General features: G+C 36.4%; 2 protein-coding genes across 3 annotated transcripts in view; both read left to right on the top strand.

Annotated features, from left to right (window-relative positions):
* The first annotated feature begins 2,717 nt into the window (after positions 1–2,717).
* LOC137278298 (serine-rich adhesin for platelets-like) overlaps positions 2,718–26,500 on the top strand; it is a 97,745-nt gene continuing 73,962 nt past the window's right edge. For both annotated transcript variants that reach the window (XM_067810546.1, XM_067810545.1), the window contains exons 1-2: positions 2,718–2,914; positions 21,094–21,208. In XM_067810546.1, coding sequence (XP_067666647.1) covers positions 21,176–21,208 — 33 coding nt within the window. In that variant the 5' untranslated portion in view covers positions 2,718–2,914; positions 21,094–21,175. The remainder of the gene's footprint in view (positions 2,915–21,093; positions 21,209–26,500) is intronic.
* On the top strand, positions 18,677–19,501 carry LOC137278960 (CD209 antigen-like). The gene has a single exon (XM_067811457.1). It carries the CDS (start codon positions 18,677–18,679, stop codon positions 19,499–19,501), a length of 825 nt encoding a protein of 274 aa, XP_067667558.1.

The following is a 26,500-nucleotide window of genomic DNA, read 5'->3' as shown; positions in this document are numbered from 1 at the left end:
TGACTGGGGTTATGGATGATGTGCTTCATAACAAATTCAATGAGATTGAGTTGAGTTTCTGAAAACAGATCAAGCCTCAAAGCAGATATCTGGACATCCAAAGCAAGTCTACAATACTTGGTACTTTACTTCAGTGTCAGAAAATTACATGATTTTCTTAGGCCCTTTTGGCAATATTTTTAGGATCATTTAAAAAATCATAATAATTTCAGAGACTAAATATTACTTTCTAATGAGACTAAGTGAGATGAATAAAAGTGAATTTGATAAAAAAAATAAGGTTTGCAAGATCATGAGAAACTCAAAGCTTTTCCCATGTCCTTCAAGATTACAAATTTAGGTAACTGATAAATTTACGACCTTGGAGCCATCTAGTGTTTTTCAGTGACCTTGATATCTCACTTATTTTCCCTGACACTATCCTTCCCATGTGCCCAGTGGCCTCAATCCCTCCCAATCCCCTTCATCCAGTGATGTGTATAATACCATGTGGTATGCAAGTCCTACTAAGCCCCTAGGCCGTCATTAAAGACCCATCAGCACCAAGGTGTCAGTAACATGGATTAATTGGCCGAGGACTGACAGTTCCGGGGGACAAGCAGCATACCTGCGCCAGGTGTGAGACATCTGAATGTTCGCAAGGAGTCCTGCCTGAATCTAAAAGTACAAGCAACAGTAAAACTGAGATGTTCACTAACATGGAAGAAACTGATACTGTAATGAATTAAATGTTAAAATAATTGTTTGGTTTGTTTGTTTGCCTCTGTGCTCAGTAATATTCTGGCTATATTGAACACTTTGTAATAACTGAGTCTGGACCATACAATCCAGTGATTAACACCATTAATATCGATATGTGCACTTGGGATGTGATGACATCCTGTAAAATATTTGTAGCTTGAGTAGAAACTTTTAAAGTGATTATGTGCTTCACACTATCTATTTGCTGTAAATGTTTACACTTTGAACCTCTGACATCTCTGGGTCTCTTAACTGTGAAACCTGGCTTGAACCCAGCCTTACTGACTACCAACCTTAAAAACAGCATTGTTATGTCAGCTGATTTGAAACTGAAATCTTTTCTCATTAATTAGTCATTGTACATTTTTGTACTTCAGTGAAGTTGGGTGATGGTTTTGAACAAATATTTCATGAAAGTTTGTTGGATTGACAAACATTGTTCACAAAAATCAGCTGTGAAAATATGATGATGATGAGTCTAACAAATATGTTAAAAAACAAACACCAAATCATTTTATGTGGCATGGAATGATTCTTTAATGTCAATATATTGCAGACAAAAACAGAATTAAAAAAATATTGTTTACACAGTATCAATTATGATATGTCAACTTTATGATTATAATAACTTCAAAACTCAAACTGATGATGTCAGTGTATGGTTGGTCTCATGCTTATGGTTTGGACCATGAATATACAAGAACTGTGTCAAAAAGTCCAGTTTGGATCATAATCGATACACTGGCATCCATATTGATAATGTAATATTTCATTTTTTGACTATCATTTGCTGCACAGAAGCTATGTTGGAGTACATATAAGATGTTCTCTAGGGTGGTGGGGTAGATTAGTGGTTAAAGCATTCATGGTTCTGATGCAGATAACCCAGGTTTGATTTCATGCTTTGGAATGATATTGCTGAAAGTGGTGGAAAACCTCACTCACTCACCCTTCATGACCTCTATGTGTTTCACCTTCAATAAATCAATCACCAAGTAATAGTTGGCATAATTCTTAATGTCAGCCATGTTGAAATTGCTACTTTGACTCACAAAACAGCTGCCTTTCTCATAATATCTACATGATACCAATTCTTTGATGTGTTGATGCACTGGTGATTGATTTATGTGTGTTTGTGGAGGATATTTAACGAGTAAAGTGACAAGACTGTCAATTACATCAAGTAATAACAAGGCTGTATAAGACACACAGCCTATATCATACCAAAAACTTACAGAAGTTGCATTTTCAAATGACAAATCATATGATGTACTGTTTTTCAAAGCTGATTTTAGATCATATAAAAACAGATCAACTATAAATTCCTGGTTTACTGCAACTGTTTTCCTGCATCTAGACACAATATTGACTCTGGAACGTGTTGACAAAATATTGACTCAGGAACATTCAACACAACTCAAGCTGTAGGAAACTTGAACATATGATGGAAACCATGTCCGAACTGCCATACTGAGCAGACAGTCAATTATTACAGGATTAATTGTAGAGTATATCCTCAGCACATTATTTTGAAGTCTGTCCGTCAGACAGGGAGTGATACGGTATATTATTCACTTGCATTCAAGCAAGGCAATAAAACTTGCTATACAATTTGTGCTTTTGGGTTAAGTGACCAATAACCTATTCAAAGTGTGTTACTGATAAAAACTGTATTGTGCTTTTGTCACAATGTGTCATGAATTCTGTGTTGTTTGGTATTGAGAGGACATCACATTTTCTGAGATGGAATGTTGAGGATTGCTTGAAGGAGATTGTCTTCTGAACGCTCGACTGATCTCAACTCTGCTTCTTTAGCTAAGTGAGTCTTGTGTACAAACACAAGGATCTTCAAACAAGTTTGGCCAGTTCCACACCTTCCTTCCCCATTACATTCAATAGACTCAACCATATGTGTGTGTGGACTTGGCTACTATGTCAACAGAGGGGGAAGGATGTGCACATGTGTGAACTGACATGAGCCACTTTTGATGGATGGGTGAATGTATTGGGGACAAGCTGTTTTGGATGAGCTGCATGTCCTTGGATTTTACACAGGACAACTCTATCCATGGTCAGACTCCATTCTGTATTGGATTATAACAGTGTGGCGAACAAGGAGGTGTATTTAGTTCAGTAGTGATATTCGTCATCACCGGCCTCTCACCTGACGCAGGTAACGACTTTCAATGCTTGATACGAGATGTCTCGGGATTAATCTCCCAGTGACATCTTAGTACATCCTTATCTGCAGGAGTATGACAGGAGTGTTTTTCTACAACCTCCTCTGACCACAGCAAGTCATTCATCTTTCATTGATCATAACAGTGTGAGATTAAATGTGTTGAAAGACACATCAGTCTGACACCAGTTATAAATGTGTTGAAAGACACATCAGTCTGACACCAGTGTTTTTTCCATGCACACAAGAAATGTTTCGAGACATTCTTATGTCATTTGAAACCATCACTGCAGTATTCATTTAGGTGTATAAGTAACTAGGGCTAAGGTGTTATTATGAGCATGTCATCACGTTGATGAATCTGGTAACGTATTTCAAGATGAAGATGGGTGTTGACTTTCCTGTTTTTTATGCTACACTGACAGAAAATATTTCAGTTACAACAAAAATTGAACAGTCTGTGTTGGCCCAAGGCTTTTACTTATTCATGTTTACCTTTGACTGGCATTTTAGAAGTTGAGGTGATGAATGATGATAATTTTTATGAATATACATATTTTATTCTGTGACAGCAGAGTAATGAAGTTGTATTCATGATTACCATATCATTATGGAGTATAAGAAGGAAATTGTGATTGTCAGCATCTCCTCCCCCACATCATGAATACCAGTTCTTTGTCACTTGGAGTGTTGTTGACTAAGTCCAAAATATGTGTAACTACACATTGGAAAAGCATTGATTGATGGGTGCAGTTTAGATTTACATTAGGCCAGACCAATTTTATTTCCTGCTTGACAGATTTTTGTCCTCAGAAAACCTAAAGGCAGGAGGCAAAAAAATAAAAACAAAATTATTAAAAAGTAATATTCCATCCAAATGCTAAAAGTATTTTACTTTTGTTAACTTATGAAGTATATAACTAGCAAACTACAATCTAAATATAAGTTGTAACTTTATATTTGTGGTTAATAAAAACAGTATGATTTTATTTTTTGAGCAGGGGAAATTAATGACTGTTTTTATTTTTGTACATATTCTTGAAAAAATATGACAGGCAGAAAAAGATATAAAAAAACAAATTTGGTCTGGCCTTACTAGCAAATATTAAACAAACATTCACTTAGGAAAGTTTTACATACACCTTAGTTACTTTTTAAAATGCTGAATCTGTTTGCAAAACACATCTATATCTATCTATCCTTGAATGCAACAAGTTCCAAACAGCTTCACTGTAGCCCTAATTTTTCTGTGTACAAAGGATGATTGGCAGTATATTATCTGATAATAAACTTACCTGTTTCATCATCAGTAAATAATTTATCTGAAGACCAACAAATAATTTAGTTGTGTGGATGATACAATTCTATCCAGCTAAATTTAGGAAGGGATGACTTTCTAGCACAAAACATCCTTGCTTTTTTCTTGTTATCAAAGCAACAATGCCATTACAAAAATGATATGATAGTTCTATTTGTGATTCTATATATGATCATATATCCCTATCAAACACTGATGATGTCAGGTGTTTCTGTGATCCTACTCCATTCATGGCAGCATCACAAACACATGAAGAGGAAAGTCAAGTATTCTTCTACATGCCACTTAAACACTTCAGGTGGTCAGCGAACATTTGCATATTACTGTTATCCTTTCAGTAATTTTAAGAATAAATGGCTCTTAAGTTTGGTAATGTAAATGCATACAGTTATCTAGAATTATTTTGAAATGTATATGATAATTATTGGTGAATCTTGAAAAGTCAGTACACCATCTGGATGATACCTATAGTTACATCAAGTCTCATTTTTCAACATATTCAGGTGTCATGAACAGTATATTCAATTTTTCGCTGAAAGGGGTCTTCTGTGTCCATTTGTCCTTTCACTGGAATTGAATGATCGTTCGGATCTATGAATGTATTAACCCAAATGTTAACAAACACGGTAATTCAAGGAAACATATTGAAAACTATGTTTCAATATCAAATTTGAACAGGTATTGGTTGAATATTTAAATCTAGTTACATACCTTCAACTGAGAATACATTAGGGTTTGAATGCTTGGTGGAAAACACAGAATCAAAATGACCTTTTTGGTTGGTGAATTTGTTCAACCCGTCTACACCCCGTCTGATCAGCCAATGGACAGTACAATCTAAGGATGCCAGTCTCTTTCTCAAGGGACTTTTTTTCCTTTCATTTACTTAATCTAGAAATTAATCATTTAAACTTAGAGACTTGTGCCAGTCTAACCACGGGTCATATGAAATTATATCGGTGATTGAATTGATTTACATCTGTATATGTTGTAATTTAAAGATCAATACTGCCGCAAACGTTTATTGCAAAGATATATTGTTCGTATGTGTATCCTACTGCAAAAAAAACGATGTGTTAAGCAACGTGGTCGTGTTGGTTCTTGGTCTTTTCAATGCTGACGGATGTGTCGAACACTCGGATAAGTCGAACTTTCCCCTTGGACCCAACGAGTTCGACACAACGGGGTTTGACTGTATTTCACAAGTTACTGTCTAATGAACTGGTGTCTCTTCATTTTCAAATGGCATCAGGTTAATTTTGTGTACAATGTGTGGAGCTCGTTTCCTGTGTCCCCAATCATGATTTTGTTGAATACTGCTTGAAAGAACATAAAATTTGACTCACTCACTTTATAAACGATCTACTTCAAACATGCTGATAATTGTTTACTCTCTGTTGGATGTATTATTGAACATAGTGATTTCATAATAAAAAAATCATAACAATCTGTTGATTCCAGGTCTAGAATCCAAACGTTTCACTGGGAATATTAAAGTGCTTTCACAGACTTATCGGCGATGTACAATTTATCTGGATGCATATTCATCATGCTCAGTGAATTCCTGGATCAGAATCAACTACAATATAACATTAACATAATGTTTTTCAAAGCAGAAAATATTCATCAAGTCGATAAATTCCATCCCTTTGTTATAACATAACCCACAGTCATTTGTTGATGGATAAAAAATATGTGTTATGAATGACTAGGCTAAAGAAACCCACATTCTTCAAAGGCGTGAGATGCATGCCCCTCCAACATGTAACTCCATTAGAATACATAACAGATTGCTAATTAAAGTTTTTGATCAATTATAGATACGTCTTGGTAGCTTTAAGATCCTTGTCTTCTGTTTCTGAAATTAGAAAAGATGAGAAGGAAAAACAAACCAATCCTTTCCCTTTAGAGTAACAGAAAAATCTTTTAATAAATTTGCCATTGCTTTAACATGAGTTTTTCTTGGCACAGCTATGCCAGTTCTGTTTATAATGTTAATATGCATTGTTTGTTCCAAGTTTTGTGAGGTGGTAAAGGTGTGAAGATGGAAGATAGTAAACATGGTAATCCTTGTCTCACAGTGGGTGTTTGACAGGATCAACCTCTGTATCTGCAGAATAAAGATGCTGCTCATCTCTGTAATTGTCGTCGTATCCTCTGTGCCAACATTGGCAAAATACAGCATTGTCGGTTTATGGATTTTTGCGAAAGGAGAAAAAATATTGTTTTCTCATTCCTTCATTTACAAGCTTTTCTTGAACAAAACATTTTTGCTAGGATATGTTTCAAACAATGTTGCTGGATTTAGTGTTGTTAAGATGTTTCTATTTGTCCCCCTTGGTTGATGATATTAGTGTATAATTGACACCTGTGTTAAACGAGAAGTTTGTCAAGGACTGTTAGCAAGTGAGCCAACAGTGTTTCTTCTATTGCCATTCATAATCCATTTTGACTTTGAAATGAACCAGATTTGGAGGTAGTGTTTATTGTTCTTTTTCTTGAGGTATAAAATAGAAATTTTTTTTTTCATGGAGTACGATAGTTTTGCCAAATGTGGAAAAAATACTGACCATTTTTAGACACTTAAACTCTTTCAAGAAAATGTGGGGACTGTTTTGTCATTATTGTTCTAAATGCTGCCCAATTCTCTGGAAACCAGTCTGAGAAAACGACTGTTAGTTTCATTGCTGTATATTCAGACGGTGTCAACTAGAGACTGTTCCTGTCTACATCACCTCTGTAGTACAACAGATAAAGCTACCCAGATACTGAAGGTTAGTGGTTCAGTTTCTACCAAGTCTTACCAAAAGACGCTACTTGTTACCCTTCCTAGTTCTTGATGTTTTAGGTACCAAGTAACTCACCATCAACATAATGTGTCTGGATGGTGATAGTGTATTTAGCAGCAGGGCCTAGATTTTCGAGGCTCTCTTATAGCTATGAGTGTTGTAAATTACTGTTAATGGATGGCATTAACAACCATCTTTTGACACTGTATCAAAAATGCTGCATTGTATGAGTGTCCCAGTACCAGAAAACTGGCTTTAGTCAGACCAGAGACCATATAATAGATTATTATATGGTCTCTGGTCACACTGGCACAAGCATCATCATACAAAGAGAGGGGGGTTTGCCTCTATATAAGTGACAGGCAGAGGGGTAACCTTGTGATTAAAGGGTGTGCTTGTCTTGACTTTAAACCCCATTCAACCTCATCTCACATGTTCCTGTTAAAAGCACTCTCTGTAATAGCTCTCTGTAATAGTTCTCTAATAATAGGTATGACACAATTTGTATATGATATGAAACGTAACATTGATGAATAGCAGGGCCAGAGCAGGCATTTGAAGCATCGTATCAAACAGTAAAAAGAAGAAGAAATTCAGGAAATTCTTTACGTTCATGAAATAGCTTCTTCTAAAATGCCAATGAAGGGTCTACTTGCAATCATTGTATTACTGTGTACAAAGATACTTTTAAGGTCCAAGATTAAGGAATCTTATTAACTAACCGTTCTCCTAAAATTTGGGTAAAACATTGTGTCATATTTTTATTGCAGTTGCATCATTGTACAGACTGTCATTTTCTTAATGGCAGCATGGCATTTGTAACCACTTTTTTAATCTTTGTATGTAAACATTCCTCAGATATCTCAAGGCTATATAAGAAGACAAAGTTAAAAGCATTTAATGTCAAATGATATAATTTTACTTGTTTGAAGCTAAACAATGATAAATATTTAAACAATTATTCAAGAAACCAGTCTGTTTTATGGTGACAATCTATCAGTCAAGAATTTTAAGTCATAATAAATTGAAAGTGCTCCTTCTCTCAGTGAAGGACTCGGTTTAAACAACTTAGGGCAAAGAGAACATTGATGTTGCTCTTGCAAGTAACTGTGGTCATGCTAATTAAAGGTGTTGACCTCTTTTTCCCAGGTACTGACTGTTCATATAAAAAAAGATCATATGTGAAAATATTACTGAACACTGTTAAGTTTAAAGTACTTAAAAGTAAACTATGAATGAAATTATCTTAACCGTCATCGCCATCATTACAATTTTTATAAAAATACTCAAACCATTTTAATTGTCTCAAGAAAACTCCACTTAAAGCATAGTCATACGTCTGAATCTCCCATCGCTGTTCAATTTGAATGGTTTATTTGTTAATATCAAAATACTATATATCCATAGACTAAACATTAGCCTGTAGTGCTGATTGTATGATTCCAGCTCTATTATGATCCAGTGTGTATGACTAAATATAAAACAGTGATGTTACCATGTGTTCATGTGTTTACTTAAACGTTTAGTGTTATAATTGTAATACAAACAATTTCAGTAGGGCCATATGACATTTTTTTAAAGGTCCATACTCTTGCTACAAGTTTTGAAAATAGACTGAGGAATACCAATCACAAATTTTATGCTGTTAATTACAGCAGAATACCTGTCTAATCAATATTTTGAGCTTCCCCACAGATTTGTACATTGTTAAATGCCAGCCAGTGTGTTCTTTGATGAGTGTTCCACTATACCACCCTATGTAAACACAAGTCAATTGTAAAAACTTTAAGATTTTTCTACAACCAAACAAACATGTTAGTTCTGGGGACTTACTGGAGTAAAAGACAGGTTGCTTATACCTGACGTTTGTTTCATTCAAGCTGTGTGAGTCAACAGAACGTGTCAAGGTTGTTTGATGGCTCCAGGGAGGGTGGACAGAGGGAGATGCTGAGAGTGATAGGGAGGATTGGCACACTCTGGTGACATGTGTCCTCAACTATACACTAGTGTTTGGAATCAGAAACCAATTCCGATTATCGGAAGATTTCTGGTGAATGATTATTGAATATAATCAAAATGTATACATTTTGAATATAATCACCAATTCAATGGGTTTTCCCAAGTGTTTTTTTATTTAATGCTTTTTAGTAGCTTATACTGAAATTAAATGCATACATGCAAGAAAGACACTGGAATCATAGAAAAGTAGTTAAACTTTTACTTTGTACATAGCTTTATGTTGTTGAACGCATGTTTGTTCATCAATATTCATCAAATGCAATGCTTAGTTTACTTCATTGAAGTGTGTTTTAATAAAGTAACAAAATTCTGATTAATTGAAATTATGTGTTTTAACAGCTAATAATAGTTTTTTATCCTTCTTTCGATCGCTTTTTGATTATGTTTGATCATCAAAACACCACCACTAGAAACAGTACGATACAGGCCATGTAATACACACTACACGCAGTGTGTTACAGGCCATACAGCACACACTACACACCTGCACACAGTGTTACTGACCATATAGCACACACTACACACCTACACACAGTGTTACTGGCCATATAGCACACACTACACACCTGCACACAGTGTTACTGGCCATATAGCACACACTACACATCTACACACAGTGTGTTACATTCCTTGTATCACACACAGCCCACCACGACATGCCTTTGAGGCTGCAGTCAATGCACTACCTGCCTTCTATACCTTAATTGTATTGACTGCATTCCTTTCAGTGAAGAGATGTGACACTTCCACTTCACAAGTCACATGATGACATGAAGTGCTGTTTAGTAACTATACGATCAGGAGTATTGGCGTTCCTTTGGGGATCCTGTTTAAGCTCCTGCTGAATGGTTTCGCTTGGTATCTCCCTACTATTTAAACTCAGGAATTTTCTTAGGATGTCAAAGCAAATGTCTTTGGCAGGTCAGTCTGAAAAAACATGATATTGTTCAAAGTTTTATTTGTTTGCATGTGTCTGCTTTTATAAATTCAAGAGCAGTGGGATAGCTTTATCATTAAAGCATTTTCTTGTTATACTGAAGACCTGGATTCTATTGCCCACATGTACAGTGTGTGAAGCCCATTTCTGATTTTTTTTGCTGAAATCTTGCTCGACGTGTCATATAACTAAATTTACTCACTTTATGAATTCTGAGAAAATGAGAAAATTTTGATTGTTGCAGATTTGGCTCAGAATATCAGGGTTTGAGCTGGTCTAGATTAACGCATGAAGCTTTTATTGTAGTAACAATAATATGAACTTGCATATAATTACATACATGTACACAGTGAAGATGATTAAAGTTAATTAATTAACATAATGAACACTTCTTTTACCTTTGCATGTGTTTATGATGGTGACACCAGTAGAGCAGGATATGGTGTCTACTTTATGAACACCTGGTGTCTTTGTTGTATAATTATAATTCATGTACATATCACAGCTGGAATTGCAAATTGGAATCTGTTTTCACCTGATATTTTTAATAATAATGGAAAGCTTTCCTGCTTTTATTTAGATATTTTGTTATAAAAACATTGTGAAAAGATTCACAACATATCAGGGTAATGGAACAATTCTCATGAATCATTTCAAGCCTAAACATGATGTACTATGCCTCCTCTAAATCATTACTATGATGATATTGACTTTGAGATGATTTCTGAGCCAAGAATTCATTCAGAATATGCATGTGCATCAGGTAGAACTAATGCAGCAATATATCATTTATGCTGAATTAGAGTAATTACATGGTTTAGAGAGATCTATCAAATATAGGTAAAACAACTGTTTTCTCATGATTTCTCTATTACAAATTGAGTCCAGTGAAATAGGTGTTTGAAACTGTGAGTAACAATTTATCCAAGTAAATGACAAGCAACATTGCTACTGCACTGGGCTGTAATGCTGCCTTGTGGTACAACTGTTGGCATCAGGGTTTAATCCTGCTGTTCTGTGGATGTGTGAAGTCCCTTCTCTGTGTCCTCAACTATTATAAGACTTGACTTTGTTTACAGGGACGTAAAACAATAGTCACCGAGTCTCAGAGCAATGCCAGAGAGTTGGGAAGGATACCAAACTATTTGAGATCTGCGTGACATGAAGAGAGCTCTCTTTGTTAAAAAAGTCATCGTAGACAGTGTAGACAGAGGGTCTTGTTTCCAATACTGGTGACTGGATTCCTGTTGGCACTCAGGTGTGATAGCTTGTCAACACAAACATGACCTTCTGGCAGGAGGTGCACATTTTACCAATGTTTTTACAGCAGAAAACATGTGATATTACCAACCCGTGAAGATCCAGGTTAGAACTGATCTTCAGTAACCCATGATTTCTGTAAGAGAAGACTAATGGGATCAGGTGGTCAAGTTTAATGACTTCACCAGACTGACACATTCCCATGTCCTAATTGTGTAGATCGATGCTCATGCTTTTGATCAGTGGATTATAGCTGGAATATTGCTGAGTGTGGCAAATAACTAAACTCAGTCACTCACATGATATTACCAAATACTAAACCCACATATAAGCTTATTGAGGAAGGGTGATTGGGTATCCTAGTGCTTAATTTAGTGTCAGTACATGAAACCAAAGGCCTGGGTTCAACTAGGTACGGATAATAATGTCCAAAGCCAGTTTCCGGTGTCCCAATGCAAGGGTGCAAAGTTTCCATTTATTGAGTCAAACATAATGAATTATAATCTACGTGGAAGCTATCACAACCCTAACTATTTGGTTATAAGTTTTGTAAATAAAAAACAACATGGCTACCATTTGCAGATTTGTTGCAGATTATTTTTATTATCTTCTACGACTTGTCAGTGTGTGATGATAAACAATAGCCCCCACCTAAATTCTTCACCAGTGTTAGTAACAATTATTAGCCAAATGCAAACATTTCAAGTCAGATGAACAGAGCTTGTGGGAAGTCGAATGCTGAGATCATTAGTGTTCATAACAATATTCAAGTTTTCATCAAAGTTGAAATTCAAGGTCAAGGTTACAGTGAGTTAGGTTAAGGTTTTGTAGTGAGCTAGTGAGTTAATATTTAACATAAAATTAGCAGCCTTATCATGAACCTTTTTACAAACGAACAGAGCAGAAGATAAACTTGTTTGTGTCATCTGTTCTAAAACCCACACAAATGCAAATAAATGGTTGACACATGCAAGGTCTATTGTTCAAAAATTGCCTTAAAGATATAAACACCTGTGTCAAACAATAAAACCTGTGTGTAAATATTGTTGCAAGAATATATATCTTTATGGCTGAACTGGCAAGGTCAAGGACAATTAATATGGCTGACCAGGCAAGTCTGAATCAAGTGCACTACATTTGTCTGTTTGCTCTCATTTAACACTGTGTGTTAATCCCTCATAGGGACTTCATGATTACAGAGACAGTTTAACATACAGTACTGACTTGGTTTGTCTTAACTACACAGAATGTGGACAGTGGCCACTGGAATGCTAGCCCTTGACTTGTAAAACACTCATGGGTTCATATTGTAAATATATCACTCTCTCTAACTTGTAAAACAGTTACATATAATACAGTTTTATGCAAGAATATTTGTAGCAGTGTCACCCTGAGCTGGCAGGCTACAGATGATACAATGAGGTATACATCAGACCATATTACCTAAGGGAGAAGCATACAACATATTTAATTTACTGCCATGCTAAATGTACAAAATATCATTTTATTTTATTTGGAGGGTCACTACCAACTATATGACATATAAAACAAAATAGTGTCTACCACTTGATTTTTTTTGCTTTCAAATCATCTTAAAACTGCTATAAAAATGGTTGATATTGTTTGAGTGTGCAAACGTTTATATATATAAAATTGTGGCAGTCAATGATAGAAACTTTGGAGGTTACCATGGCAGTGGGTAATGTTTTTTCCAGTTGTCAGCCCCTCCTGGGAAGGGTGACAGGGAAACTTGCTAAAGCGTCATTGACCAATGAAATAAAATACAAGACGCTATTATGGATGACAACTTCTCTAATTCTTTTAACACGATGTGTTAAACATGGTATACATGAAGCCAGAGAGGTAAGGTACATCTTACCTCTCTGGCTTCACCTATACATATATATATTCTGCAATGTTACCTATGCTCATTTTCCACCTGACAAAGGGGCAAGAATTAGCCTTGAAACATCGTGTTAAAAGAATTAAAGAAGTTGTCATCCATAATAGTGTCTTGTATTACCTCACCAACTTCTAAACGCCTTTGAAGAATTTCAATGAAATAAAAGTATTTTACATGAAAGGAAGCTAAAGACACATCTATTATCACATGAAAACTTTTTTAATATAAAGGTTAAAGTTTTTTGGTGGTCTTTCCTATCTTCTGAATGGTACACTTAACACAGATTTGTTGTATATCTATGTTGTTCAAATTGCATAGATTGTGTAGTTATCATCCAGTGATATGTTAGTTATTTAGGTTAAAGGTTTTTAAAGGATTAAGTTTTTTGGTGGTCCTTCTTATCTTCTGAATGGTACACTTAACACAGATTTGTATATCTATGTTGTTCAAAGTGCATAGATTGTGCAGTTATCATCCAGTGATATGTTAGTTTTTTAGGAGAAGCTTACAGTTTGTGATTCTATTAGATTGTTATGTAAATTTGAAAAATCACACCCCAAATAATAGACCTGCTTCAGCTGGTAGTCTGGTACCAGAAAAATATATTTGCACCAGACCTTTGCCATGTAACCATATGTTTTTTTTTTCAGTGTAATATAATATTGTATTAATGGCAGAGAACTCCTTCTTTCATATTAAAGAAGTTCATACAACCAAATTTCATGATCAAATCTTGTAGAAAGAAGGGATAAGATAAAGAAAACCTTATAAAGTACTTCTGATAATGGAGAGATTGGTTCTAGTTTATTCTCATAAACTAAACCCATATAGATAAAAGTCACATAACTTGATATCTACAACAGTGAAGTGTATTAAATGTAAAATTTTGTGAGGTGTTCTCAAGTAGAAAAATATTCTGGAAAAGTGATGCATGAAGTTATCTGGCATCTTTTGAATTCAAGAGCAAGACCAGATTGGATTTCAAAATGTAATCTATATTTGATTCTCTGCAGCTATGACATAAAAGTATCACAAAAAGGCAGTTTGTATAGAGCTGACGAGGAAAAACCTGAATCAAAGCCTAATCACTTTCTCATGTAAACAAGGAAAATCTGGCTCACATCAATCTGTGGCCGCTCATAAGGAGCAGGTCCTGTGCCAAAACAAAGCAGCACAAAGGTGATGAAATTAATCCCAAGGATTTTTATATGAGCAAGAGTCTCAGACATTATTTGCATTCAGGGATAGCCTGTTGTTGCAGGCTGGGTCTCAATACACAGCATGTGAGACTGCTCATATGACAGGTATGTAGGTCAATGGAAATCTGACATCCTGGACTTCATGCATATATTACATTAGTGTCTGTGACATTCATACCTCAAGTTTGTCACAACGTAGTTTTACATGTTAATTCCATGACATACCATATCACAGCTTCACTGTCACATTTAAACCTATGCAGCCTTTCAATGAAGTTGTGAAAAATGGGACTTGGTTTTGTCTGAGAGGTTGAAAAATGGGGAAGTGTGATTAAAAGTCATTTTTTGCTGTCCCTTCAGAGTTGTTATTTGCTAGTGCCATCAGTTTCAGTTTCAATTGACCAGTCATCTTCAATGCTGCAATTTGCTCTGTGGAGTTGCTTCCCTTGGGCTTGCCAGAGACGTTTGATTTGTGATTTACCAAGCCTAGCTCCAAGGCTGCATTGAAGACTAAACTCATACATGTATAGTAATTCTATCTTTTAAAGAAGCAAGTCTCAGTATGAGGACAATTTTACTACTCATAAGATATCACGAATCTGTTGGTATATGACCAGATAGTGGCCTGGCATGAACACGTGCATACACCTAGTTGCAGGTACAGCAACATGCAGTAAACTTGGACAAAGCAAGTCTATGTTCCACCAACAATTTTGCCATGGTTATGTTCAAGGTTTGTCCACACCATGCTCACTGATTTCACTAAAGCTGTAAATGCCGTCTGCATCTCTGCTGTCCTGGTGCATCAAGCTGACATGTTGTGTTATGTCTTTGGGGTGATGAGTGAATGCTCTGACCACTAGGGTACCCTACTGTCCCTTGATGAACCTAGTTTGCATCACACCAATAAGACCTGTGCAGGTCTGGGGTAGAATTGGCCTTCAGCAACCCATGCCTGCCATAAAAGGCAACTATCTTGTCATAAGAGGTGACTAATAGGATCAGGTGGTCGGGCTTGCTGACCTGGTTTACTCATGTCATCAGTTACCAGTAGCGCAGGTCGATGTTCATGCTGTTGATCACTGGATTGTCTGGTCCAGGATCAATTATTTACAGACTGCCACCATATTGCTGCAATATTGCTGAGTGTGGTATAAAACTAAACTCACTCACTCACCCACAGCCATAATGTATTGCTTTGAACATTCAACAATCTGGTCAAAATCAAAGTGTGTCTGGGAACCTTCTGACCTCAGAGTTATGCTGTGGATGGTCTAAGGAAGGATCTATTAGATTGCTTGATTTTCACACATTTTGAAAGATCCACATTAGCAACCCTAACAAACACACTAATATGATCCCAAGGAATGCATTACTCACCTTTCTGACTCATCTTTATCATGAACACCTGGTGTTATTACTGTGTAATAGTGATTCACAAACACATGTCCATGATACAAAGTTGTACAATAGCCTTGTAGATGAGGAAAGGGCTTTGTTGCTGTAATTACTAGGTTGACATGGAAGGTACGCTTTATTTGGAGTTACAAAGAGCAGGGAAGGCTTAACATTTAAAAATCTGTAAAATACCACACTGTAATCCTGTATTAAATTCTGAAAATAGGATTTAATCTGTAATTGCTGAAGCTAGATTCAGTCAGTGTGGGAGACCATATTGAACTAAAATACCCTCGCAAGGGCGTTCAGATCATCTTCAACAGAGGTAGTCTGTTTCATATGAAAGAACACTTGTTATCATATGTTGTGCAATACTACAATTAATATCATTATTATGATAACATAGTTATCAACTGTATGAGGACAAGGATAACCTACTGTAGAGGGATACAGAGCAGACATTGTTTCCGTGAGTAATATGGGAAGGAGTGTACTTATGCATTTCAAATTTGTTAAAGTTTTAGAAAATAGCCAATGAACTACAGTGAATTAACTACCAACATCACTGAGTCTTAGACACTTTTTGTTCAGAAAGAGTGAGACATACTTGTTTTAAAGGTAAGAAACTGACTAAGCTATGTGCTACCCAGAGTTATTTTAAGGAAAAAGGTAAGAAAATGCTATGAAGTTTCAGCAGTGCTGTGGAACTGCATCAAATACATTCAGTTGTTTAAATCCTGATAATGTTATCAATTTGTAACATTTCAACCATTAAAATATCCTTCAAAATGTTGTACTGATGTCTACAGTTTAGGAACATAATGTCATATGACTGCACCAATCCAAAATGAAAATTATTTTTATGCTCAGTCTTTCATCTACTTTTTATGGGTAAAAAGCAGATCTTGTACACCAGATTATATTTCAATTATAACACCTTGTGGCCATATCAACAGGGTTAATAGCTCTGATACTTCACAGTGACATGATAACTAGATTACAATGTATAACTTTTGTCTTTGTACAATGGCTACTTTTTGTTTCTTCATTTGTCAAAATTCTGATGCATTTTAATGTAATTTTAATGTCAAAGACATACATTTGTTAATGAAAAGAATTCACTACAGATTTTTCATTGTGGTGTGTGACATTAGATGACAAATACATGCCTTCGCAATAATTTATTACAAATGCAGGAATTTTCCTGAACATTACACACATCAGTTGGTAACAATGAAGGAAGTTGTTCATGTCAGTGGCAAGTAATGTATGTTGAATGATAATGGGTGGGAGGGTTGCCTTGTGTTAAAGTGCTTACATGTCAAAATGAAGACCTGTTTCAGTTCCCCATAAATGTGTGCAATCCCATTTCTGCTTTAGCCCTTCCTGATATTGCTGGAATACTGCTGAGAGGGTGTAAAACCGTATTCACTCTCCTAATTACAATGATAAAATCTTTCAGAGCTTATCAAATTCTTATCTAGCAGTTTGATTGATATTCATAATATAAGCTAAAGAGAGGTTTACCGGATATTCCTACTTTTCATACCATTCATAGAGGTACTTGATCCAAAAGTTTCCTGCACTCTAACACTGAGTCCCTAGTGTTGACTGAACATTACCTGTTGTGAACAATACGCCAGGTTGTTTACCTGTGTACATAGATATGACCGCTTGGTCATCCCAGGTGTGTGGACCGTGTCCACTAAACTGGGCAGTAAATCAGGCATGCCACTTTTAACAAGACAAACAGGTGTCTGTCATGAATGTTTGGTTAAAGTATAATGAGAAAGAAATACATTTAAGGAAGGATATTTTTTTATACCATTAATATGACAGTGTTTTTAATACAACAGTTTTCATGTGAATCTACAGTGTCATTGATACTTATATCAGACACAGGATATGATTTTCACTGCAACTGATACTAAAGAAATGCAAACATTTTTGTGTAAAAACAGATGACCTTGCAATATGGATATAAAAATTATGATAACTGAACCCTCTCTGCAGCACATTTATCTTAATCTGTAAGCATAATAATAATAAAGATAACATGCTTTGTCTTACACCTATGATTGATGTATTACCCAATCTTGGGCTGGACTTTAGCTTCAGAAGCTATGCCATTTTTTGAGAACAAATAAATATCAGAGAGAGCAGCTGGTTATGACCTCAAAAGTGTGTTGGGAAAAAATGTTTGCAATATCATATTACTAATTATAATATGTTATAGGTATAGTATTTTCAGAAAGAGAAAATGACTGTATTCTTAACAATGGCTAAAAGGATTGAGTATTGGCTTGAATGAAATTCAATTCCTCTTGCTCAACCAGTTTCATTTTTTCCACACAAATCTTCTGTTTTCATTCTCCCTGACCTACAAGGAATTCATGTCACATATTTAGTAGTGTTTGAACAGGTCTGATGAATGACTGAATGCAAGTTTCTGGATTGACGATGTAAAAATGTAGTAGTTAAAATAATGAACTCACACACAAATGAATACCTCTTTATTCAGCATTCATTCTTCCTCATACTAATTTCAAAATAGGTAAAATACCTCTGGAATCTATGTTAAAACAATGTTATATTCATTCATCAAGATGAAACACATCCTCCATGACATAGGTGCATAAGTGCTGTCCTGCATGAGATGTCTGTATGAGATAACCTGAATGAGAGATGGCGTGTCTGAGATGTCTTGGATGAGAGATGTCTTGGATGAGAGATGGTGTGGATCATATGTCTTGGATGAGTGATGTCCTGGATAAAAGATGGTGTGGATGAGATATCCTGGATGAGAGATGTCCCAGATGAGATGTCCTGTATGAGAGATCTCCTGGAGCAGAGTTGGTGTGCATTAGAGATGTCCTGGAATTGAGAGATGAGGTGGATGAGATGTCTTGGATGAGAGATGGTGTGGATTAGAAATGTTCTGGATGAGACATGGTGCTGATGAGATGTCTTGGCTGAGAGATGTCCTGGATGAGATGTCTTGGATGAGAGATGTCCTGAATGAGAAGTCTTGGCTGAGAGATGTCCTGGATGAGATGTCTTGGCTGAGAGATGTCCTGGATGAGATGTCTTGGCTGAGAGATGTCCTGGATGAAATGTCTTGGCTGAGAGATGTCCTGGATGAGATGTCTTGGCTGAGAGATGTCCTGGATGAAATGTCTTGGATGAGAGATGTCCTGAATGAGATGTCTTGGCTGAGAGATGTCCTGGATGAGATGTCTTGGCTGAGAGATGTCCTGAATGAGAAGTCTTGGCTGAGAGATGTCCTGGATGAAATGTCTTGGATGAGAGATGTCCTGAATGAGATGTCTTGGCTGAGAGATGTCCTGGATGAAATGTCTTGGCTGAGAGATGTCCTGAATGAGAAGTCTTGGCTGAGAGATGTCCTGGATGAAATGTCTTGGATGAGAGATGTCCTGAATGAGATGTCTTGGCTGAGAGATGTCCTGGATGAGATGTCTTGGCTGAGAGATGTCCTGGATGAGATGTCTTGGCTGAGAGATGTCCTGGATGAAATGTCTTGGATGAGATATGTCCTGGATGAGATGTCTTGGCTGAGAGATGTCCTGGATGAAATGTCTTGGATGAGATATGTCCTGGATGAGATGTCTTGGCTGAGAGATGTCCTGGATGAAATGTCTTGGATGAGATATGTCCTGGATGAGATGTCTTGGATGAGAGATGTCCTGGATGAAATGTTCTGGATGAGAGATGTCCTGGATGAAAGATGGTGTGGATGAGAGATGTCCTGGATGAAATGTCCTGGATGAAATGTCCTGGATGAGAGATATCCTGAATGAAAGAGGATGTGGATGAGATGTTTGTATGGGGTATATCTTATGTGAAATGGTTGTGTAAGAACCGTACGCAGACATCTATGAACAAATCCAGTGGGCCTACATAATACTTAAAGTTTACAAATCATCATATGATTAATGACCCATAAACTGCACCTGGTTTAACTATATCCGTAATGTACTTAAACACTAAATGAACCATTGAAGATACTGGGCACAAAAGGGGTCACTGATAAAGTCTTACTCCACTTGATCAGACAAATTGGCAATATACATTCCCAAAGTGGATCTCTTTGACTCACCCTCTGACTCACCCTCAATCAGTATACAAAATTAAGAGTATCTGCAAACACCAACCAGGGTCCATATATTTAGATGTTCATTTGGGGGCAATGGAAATGGCCATGAAATGGCAATTTTGAACTAATGTCCACTGATCATGACAGTGTGGTTTACCATTGAAAAACAAAACATCACCTACCACGGTAGAATTCAAACCTGACAGAATGTAGTCAATATACCAAGGTATACCATGTGTGGTAAATATTACCATGGTCTACCATTCTTCAATAATGAGAAGTGGTCCATCATGTTGAGCTTTACATCACACTGGCATTATTTCAGCCATATAGTGATGAGTGGTCAGTAATTATGACATGTTTCTCCTCCTCCTGTAATTTGTAAAGTGTTAAGCGAAGATCTGTAGCCAAATGATTAAATTGTCAGCTCATCAAACCAAGAATCCAGATTCAATTTCACTTCAGTTGCATCATAATAAGCTGAATATTATGATATGCATCGGTACAGTACAAGTGGATCATGAAGCACACTTAAAATCTTTCTTTGAACACTTGCTTAAAATCTTTCTTTGAACACTTGCTCTGTAATCAGTAACTTGATATGATAAGGGCTCAAAGCATGGACAGATGATAAATTCCTACATAAATTCACATTTTAGAAATGAATTCAGTAGGATCCACCCTGTACAATGACTGTAGTGCATTGACAAGCGTAATAAGTTAGACAGGTGCTACACTGATTACACCTATATTATTAGAGAACTGGGGCAGTAGGGTAGTCTAGGGCTGAAGCATTCGTTCATCACACCAAAGACCTGGGTTCAGTTCCCACATGGGTACAATGTGTGAAGCCCATTTCTGGTGTCCCCAGCTGTGCTATCAATTGCTGCAACATTGCTAAAAGCAGCATAAAATTAAACTCACTCACTGTTTGAGGCCTGCAACAGTTCTGTGGCTGGTTGTGCATTGAAAATAACATAATGAAGACATTCAAAGATTCACAGAGATCTGAAGGACCAAGTTAATTAACTTTCTCTGCTTATACTCATGTTCAAATGAAGCTGCCATCATCAGCTGTTGTGCAAGAAAGCATAGAATGCCACTCTACCTGTGACGGCTCTCCTTTAAGAATGTTGACAAATTGTCGTGCATTATTCATGTGGTATAATTGCCATACCACATTCTGCTGCATTGTATTAACATGTCATAGATTAAGTATGTTGTCTTGTTGTGCAGGGACTGAGATGCCAGTATAGAAACCAGCCAGCGTAGCCTAGTTGATTATTCAAGAGGAACATCACAGAACATCCCAAACAAGATGGAGGGGCAAACTCATCTTCAACAGTCTCTTGTGAGTATTACTTAAAAAGTCAGTGGACTGTAGTGTAACCAGGTTTGGTGGATCATACCTTGTACCATGACACGAGTAATGGATGGTAGGTCTTCTGTATCTTGCAAATTTTACATTTCCAATGTGGCCCAAAACAGTATCAGTTCAGTTAAATTACCTTGGATATTGTTAGAATCACTGAGGCAGTTGTGCAGCCTTGTGGTTAATGCATTTACTCAATATGAAAAAGACCTGGGTTTGATTCTCAACATGAGTACAACGTGCAAAGCCCATCTCTGGTGTCTCCCTGCCATGATATTGCTGGTATATTGCTAAAAGCGCCCTAAAACTCATACTCATATTGTGTATCATGGTATGGAGATGATACACACTGTATCAGAAGGTGTACTACAAAGCCTATGTTACACCAGGGACTCTCTCTTCACACAACTCTTAACTGTCTACATGGCATGAAAGATAAACTCTCCATTTAGAAAACGTGGTGCGATCCTGATCATGATGCGAGGTACTTGTTGTTGCCCAACCTGCTGCTCAGCATCATGGGAATTACACAAGGTTTGGAGTCTACACTGTGTGTGACTAAGGTGTCCATGTTAAACAGAGGCATGGAATCGCAGTAGACCAGTACTATTAAACCTGCATTAGTGATACAAACAGTGGATGAATGAGTGAGTGAGTATGTTTTTTCATTGCTTTTGGCAGTATTCCATCAATGGGATGTTTGGGGACACCAGATGGCCTTACACATAGTACCCATGTAGGGAATCGAACCTAGGTCTTCATGATGATGACTGAATGCTTTAACCACTACCCTACTGCCCTTGTACAAACAGCACTCACTCATATTGCTGTGTATCTACAATGGTCTTACTTGATCGGAGTTTTCCCTGTAAGTCTCAACTTGTCACTAAAAGTCTCTATAATCTGTACTGACAAACCTTATAATGTCCAGTAAAACTTCAGTCCTGGTTTTGTTAGTTTTAATTTGAATTGGATGGATTCGAGATATAGCACTATTATCCAGAAGGAATTTGGGATTACATCAATATAAACCTAAATAATGATAAACTGGGATTGACAAAAATTACAACATCACAAATTTATATTAAATACAACACAAGCAAATAAATGTCCACAATTATTTACATCAAAACTTGAAATAAATATAAGTACAAATGAATTCTCAACCCTGTTTTATATTGTGAAATGGTAATATGTATCTCATGAAAATGTATTCTTCAGACATGTTTAATGTCACCTGTCTGTCATGAAGGCAAAATAGGTGCTGACTTTCCACCTATAAAGTCTGTAATATGCGCCTGAGAGCAATATCAACTTCTAATATGTACCTCAGAGCAGTTGTAAGTCATTTAAATTCATGTATGAAAAGTCATAGATGATTAACTGTAAAACAGCTAAATTGAATTTTTTATAATGTAATTTAATAATTTTTGATTGATCATCCTTCAGAAAAGGATTCCTAAAGTTACTGAACACCGATCATGAAACCCTGAGACTGTTCTGAAAAGGGATAATTTATGTGGCCCAATAAAGTGGAGCTACCAATACTCTGAGGACCTCAAGTCTCAATAAATGTCCTGAGGGTCATCTAGTTCACAGTGTCCACACAATTACTGACATACTTATCCCTATCTGCTGGTGTATATAGCATGATATCCCCCACCCCACCAGGCAGACCTCACCCACAGGCTACAGGGCATCACAGGTGCTGGAGGGGCTCAGACCCTCCTTCTCCTCTATCAAGTATTATGACAGATATCACCCTGGGGAATGTAACACTTCCTTAGATCCTACGTGTAAGAAGTAAGGAACCTGTACATACAACAGTCGTACCCTGAAATGGACATGTTGAGTTAAAAAATGAGGAATATGGTTTGTACTTCTTTTTCTCTACATTACTATTTGATGACAGTTTGGACATGAAATGAAAATGTTTTCCTTAACATGTATAAAACTGTGACATGGCATCACGGATTGAAAGGCAAGTAGGTTCCCATAAACCATGTGTTCTGAAATATTGCCAGTTTCCAGCTGTGAACACATATTTCAACCACATTTCCAAGAACATTTTGTCTCAGTTAATTTTTATAAATCAAGAACAAAAACTATGGGTTATTGTCACAGTTCTCATTTTGCTCCCACACTCGAGAAATTGTATGAAAAGTTATTCCAACTCAGTTCAAGAATCATCTGGTATGGCTAGATGGCCTCTTTGTATTCTGGGTTCCATTGTGATTGCTTGTATTTTTTTTTAAACTTTGTAGATATACATATTTTAGCAATATAACATTATTTCTGTGACTAAATGTTAATCATTCCTCATGTTAGCAAATGAAAATACGGAGAATGCTCAGAAACAATGGTGTTGCAGTAGGACTTGTTCATTATTATTATTTAGTATGATTATTACAGGATATCTATGTAGCACACATATCCATGCACCAAGTACATGCTGAAGGTGATGGTATTTTTCCCATCAATCTCAATGGTACATCATATTATCAATCTCAATTCCCCTTGGATCATACAACACTGCATCTAACACTGCATACATGTACTCATTAAACGATGTTCTAGCCATGCTTCCAAAGCATCATTTTGAAAAATATTTCATGGTCTTTATGTTGAAGTCTACATGTTTCTCTCCAGAGAACTGAAATACAATGCATAGATTAACAAGAGTTGTGTCCCTTACAGCATGGGCTATGTACATGTATCTGCAACAGTAGTCATGTTTTTCCTAAAGTTGAACGTTACTGAAACATGAAACATTTATTGCAGGTTTGTTCTGTGTTTTCATTTTACTCAGGTGTTGGTAAAAGAGATCAGTGGATCATTTAAACAATAACTCTGTCATCTGGAGGAACTGTCTCTGATCATCTTTGAAAAACATGTGTCATTCAAGATGTCAGTCCAAGAAAATGGAGTCAAGTTTTTCATACTCTATTATATTTTAACTTAAAGAAGAAATTCAATGAGGTGTATCATCTTGTCACTGATTGTTATTGTCATTTTAGTGTTATTACACAGATACAAGCATCAGTTTCACACAAGGATGTAGCTGTGTAAAACGGCTTTAACTTGGCTGAAAATGTACACTCTCTTCCCTTTCTTGAGACTCTAAATGATTCAATCTTTTGAACAGTTTACAGTTACAGCACCAGACTCATCCTTGGTGTAGCCTGCTGCTATCCACCTACAATGGAACTATCATTCTATGATGCCTTACCATAAAATAACCATTCTGTATATTCTTACAGAAAATTTACCTGCATGTTAACTTGTTATTGTTATCATCTTTGATAATTCTTTATGAACAAACCCCAAATACCTTTCACATGTGATGGTTGCATTTGTTCCAATTTTGTTTCAAATGAATAATCGTAAGGAATCAAGAACACAGAAATGCTGATGCTTTGTTCCCATAGTGCAGGATCACATATGAAAGAGAATTCCCAGCAGGCAAAATATGGGAGTTAAACCAAAATTCCCTGCCAAGAGTTAATTCCGAGCATGAAATGCCCCATTCTGCAGCATTCCTGGGGCATGTGCACTTGAGTCTTTCCGTAGTGACATTTTTCCAATATTGCCGCAATATCAGAACATATGGCAATGGTTTGAAGGGTTTTATGTATAAATGTTTCCATACGACAACTTCTAACTAGCTGAACTGAATTGTTCCATTGTTTATATCTGGGGCCTCAGGGTTTAACAAGCTTGGAATTTGAAAACAAAATCTTTATTAAAATTATTAAGATCACATTTCAGTTCTTTGTCGGGTTTGTGAATCATTAATAGCTGAAATGAATTATTTGGTAAGAACAAAACCTACACAGTTTCTGAAATGAACAAGACAATTCATTGTGTGTAAACCAAAGAATACCCTCAGGAAAATATTCCTGCCTTAAGTGTGTACTTCAATTGCTGATTGTTTATTTGAGATTTTGTTCATATTTGTGTAATTCAAGCAAATTCACAAGTAAAGAAAGATGTTTTTGATTCAATCCTATTTCCTCTGCAGTTAATACAAATGATTTCATTACTTTATTTGCAAGAATGTTCTGATTAAAGAATGAACGGATCACACACGGGATATAAATGTCTAAATTCTAAGATTGACTTTCTGTCACACACTAGTCTGCACTAGACCAAAACAGCAATATCAAGGAACTCCCAAGTCTACAAAACTTTTGCAAGTCTGGAACCTTTTCTAATGTTAAACATAATTTAGTCAAAATATACTATTGAATGCTTGCATTTCAGAAACAAAATCTTGGGTCAAATAGTGAGTATTCATAAAGTGACACCACTGAGAATGTTTTGACAGTAGGTCCTGCTTCAAAGTCAAGTCCTTACACATGTCTGATAAACAGCTTTGCTGTTTAAGACCAGCAAGGTGTCACAGGAAGTGACCCATGTGTTTAACATTGTTTTAACATTGAATCACTGCTGGGCTATATTGCACTGTAACATCAAAGGTCAGTAGAAGCTTTATCACACATTTGAGAGTTGTCTCAGAAGTTAATGGGGGATGCTGAAATCACTACCTCCTTCTTTGATGGCATTGGTGGGGTAGATTTTTGTATTAATGACAGTTTCTGTATATATGAAGATGAACACAGTTTGTGATGTGATGGACAATTTTGGGACATTATCTGAAGATTCTGTCATTAAGGAGAGATGGATGGTTTCACCTGGTCAGGTACCTTTTCTGGCTGTAAGAGGTCACTGAAAGGCTTGATGACTTGGTTGATGGAGTGTTACCATATCTCACTGGCATGGATTGAAGCTGACAACATCAATCCCTGGGTTACTTGTTTTGTGAAACACGGCCCTGGCTTGTTGAGTTTTCTGTGGTTATTGCATACAAATAGATTTTTAAGAATTAAAACATATATTTTAGTTTAGACCTCAGAATTTCTCTGTTAAGGGAGCACAGCATTTGCAGACTTCAGTGTGAAATGAATCAAATACAACAACCAATGCTTTTTTGTTAGAATTTAGTGACAATTAGTGCTAAGCTTGAGGGGGCTTGTTAGGTTTTCAGACAGCAAGCCTTGTTGGCTTGTGCAGTTGTGACATTATTTCATACACTGGTCCATTCTGAATATTTGTGTGTACTGGATGCACATTTACGTGTCATGTAATACCCTGCTTACATATTGCAGTGATAATACCTGATGTTTATATAATCAGTGAGCCTACACTAGTATTATCCATCATGCACCATGGCAGAGATGTTGTCTTTTGATCTGACAAGTACAGAAAATG

This window comes from Haliotis asinina, chromosome 3 (assembly GCF_037392515.1).
Source record: "Haliotis asinina isolate JCU_RB_2024 chromosome 3, JCU_Hal_asi_v2, whole genome shotgun sequence".
In the NCBI taxonomy this organism is placed as follows: domain Eukaryota; kingdom Metazoa; phylum Mollusca; class Gastropoda; order Lepetellida; family Haliotidae; genus Haliotis; species Haliotis asinina.
Note: the sequence above shows the minus strand (reverse complement) of the source record. Positions and strands in the feature narration are given on the sequence as shown.

What these genes read in the sequence shown, in the direction of transcription:
- LOC137278960 (XM_067811457.1), top strand. Translation starts at nt 18,677, where the DNA reads ATGTTCTGGATGAGACATGGTGCTGATGAGATGTCTTGGCTGAGAGAT.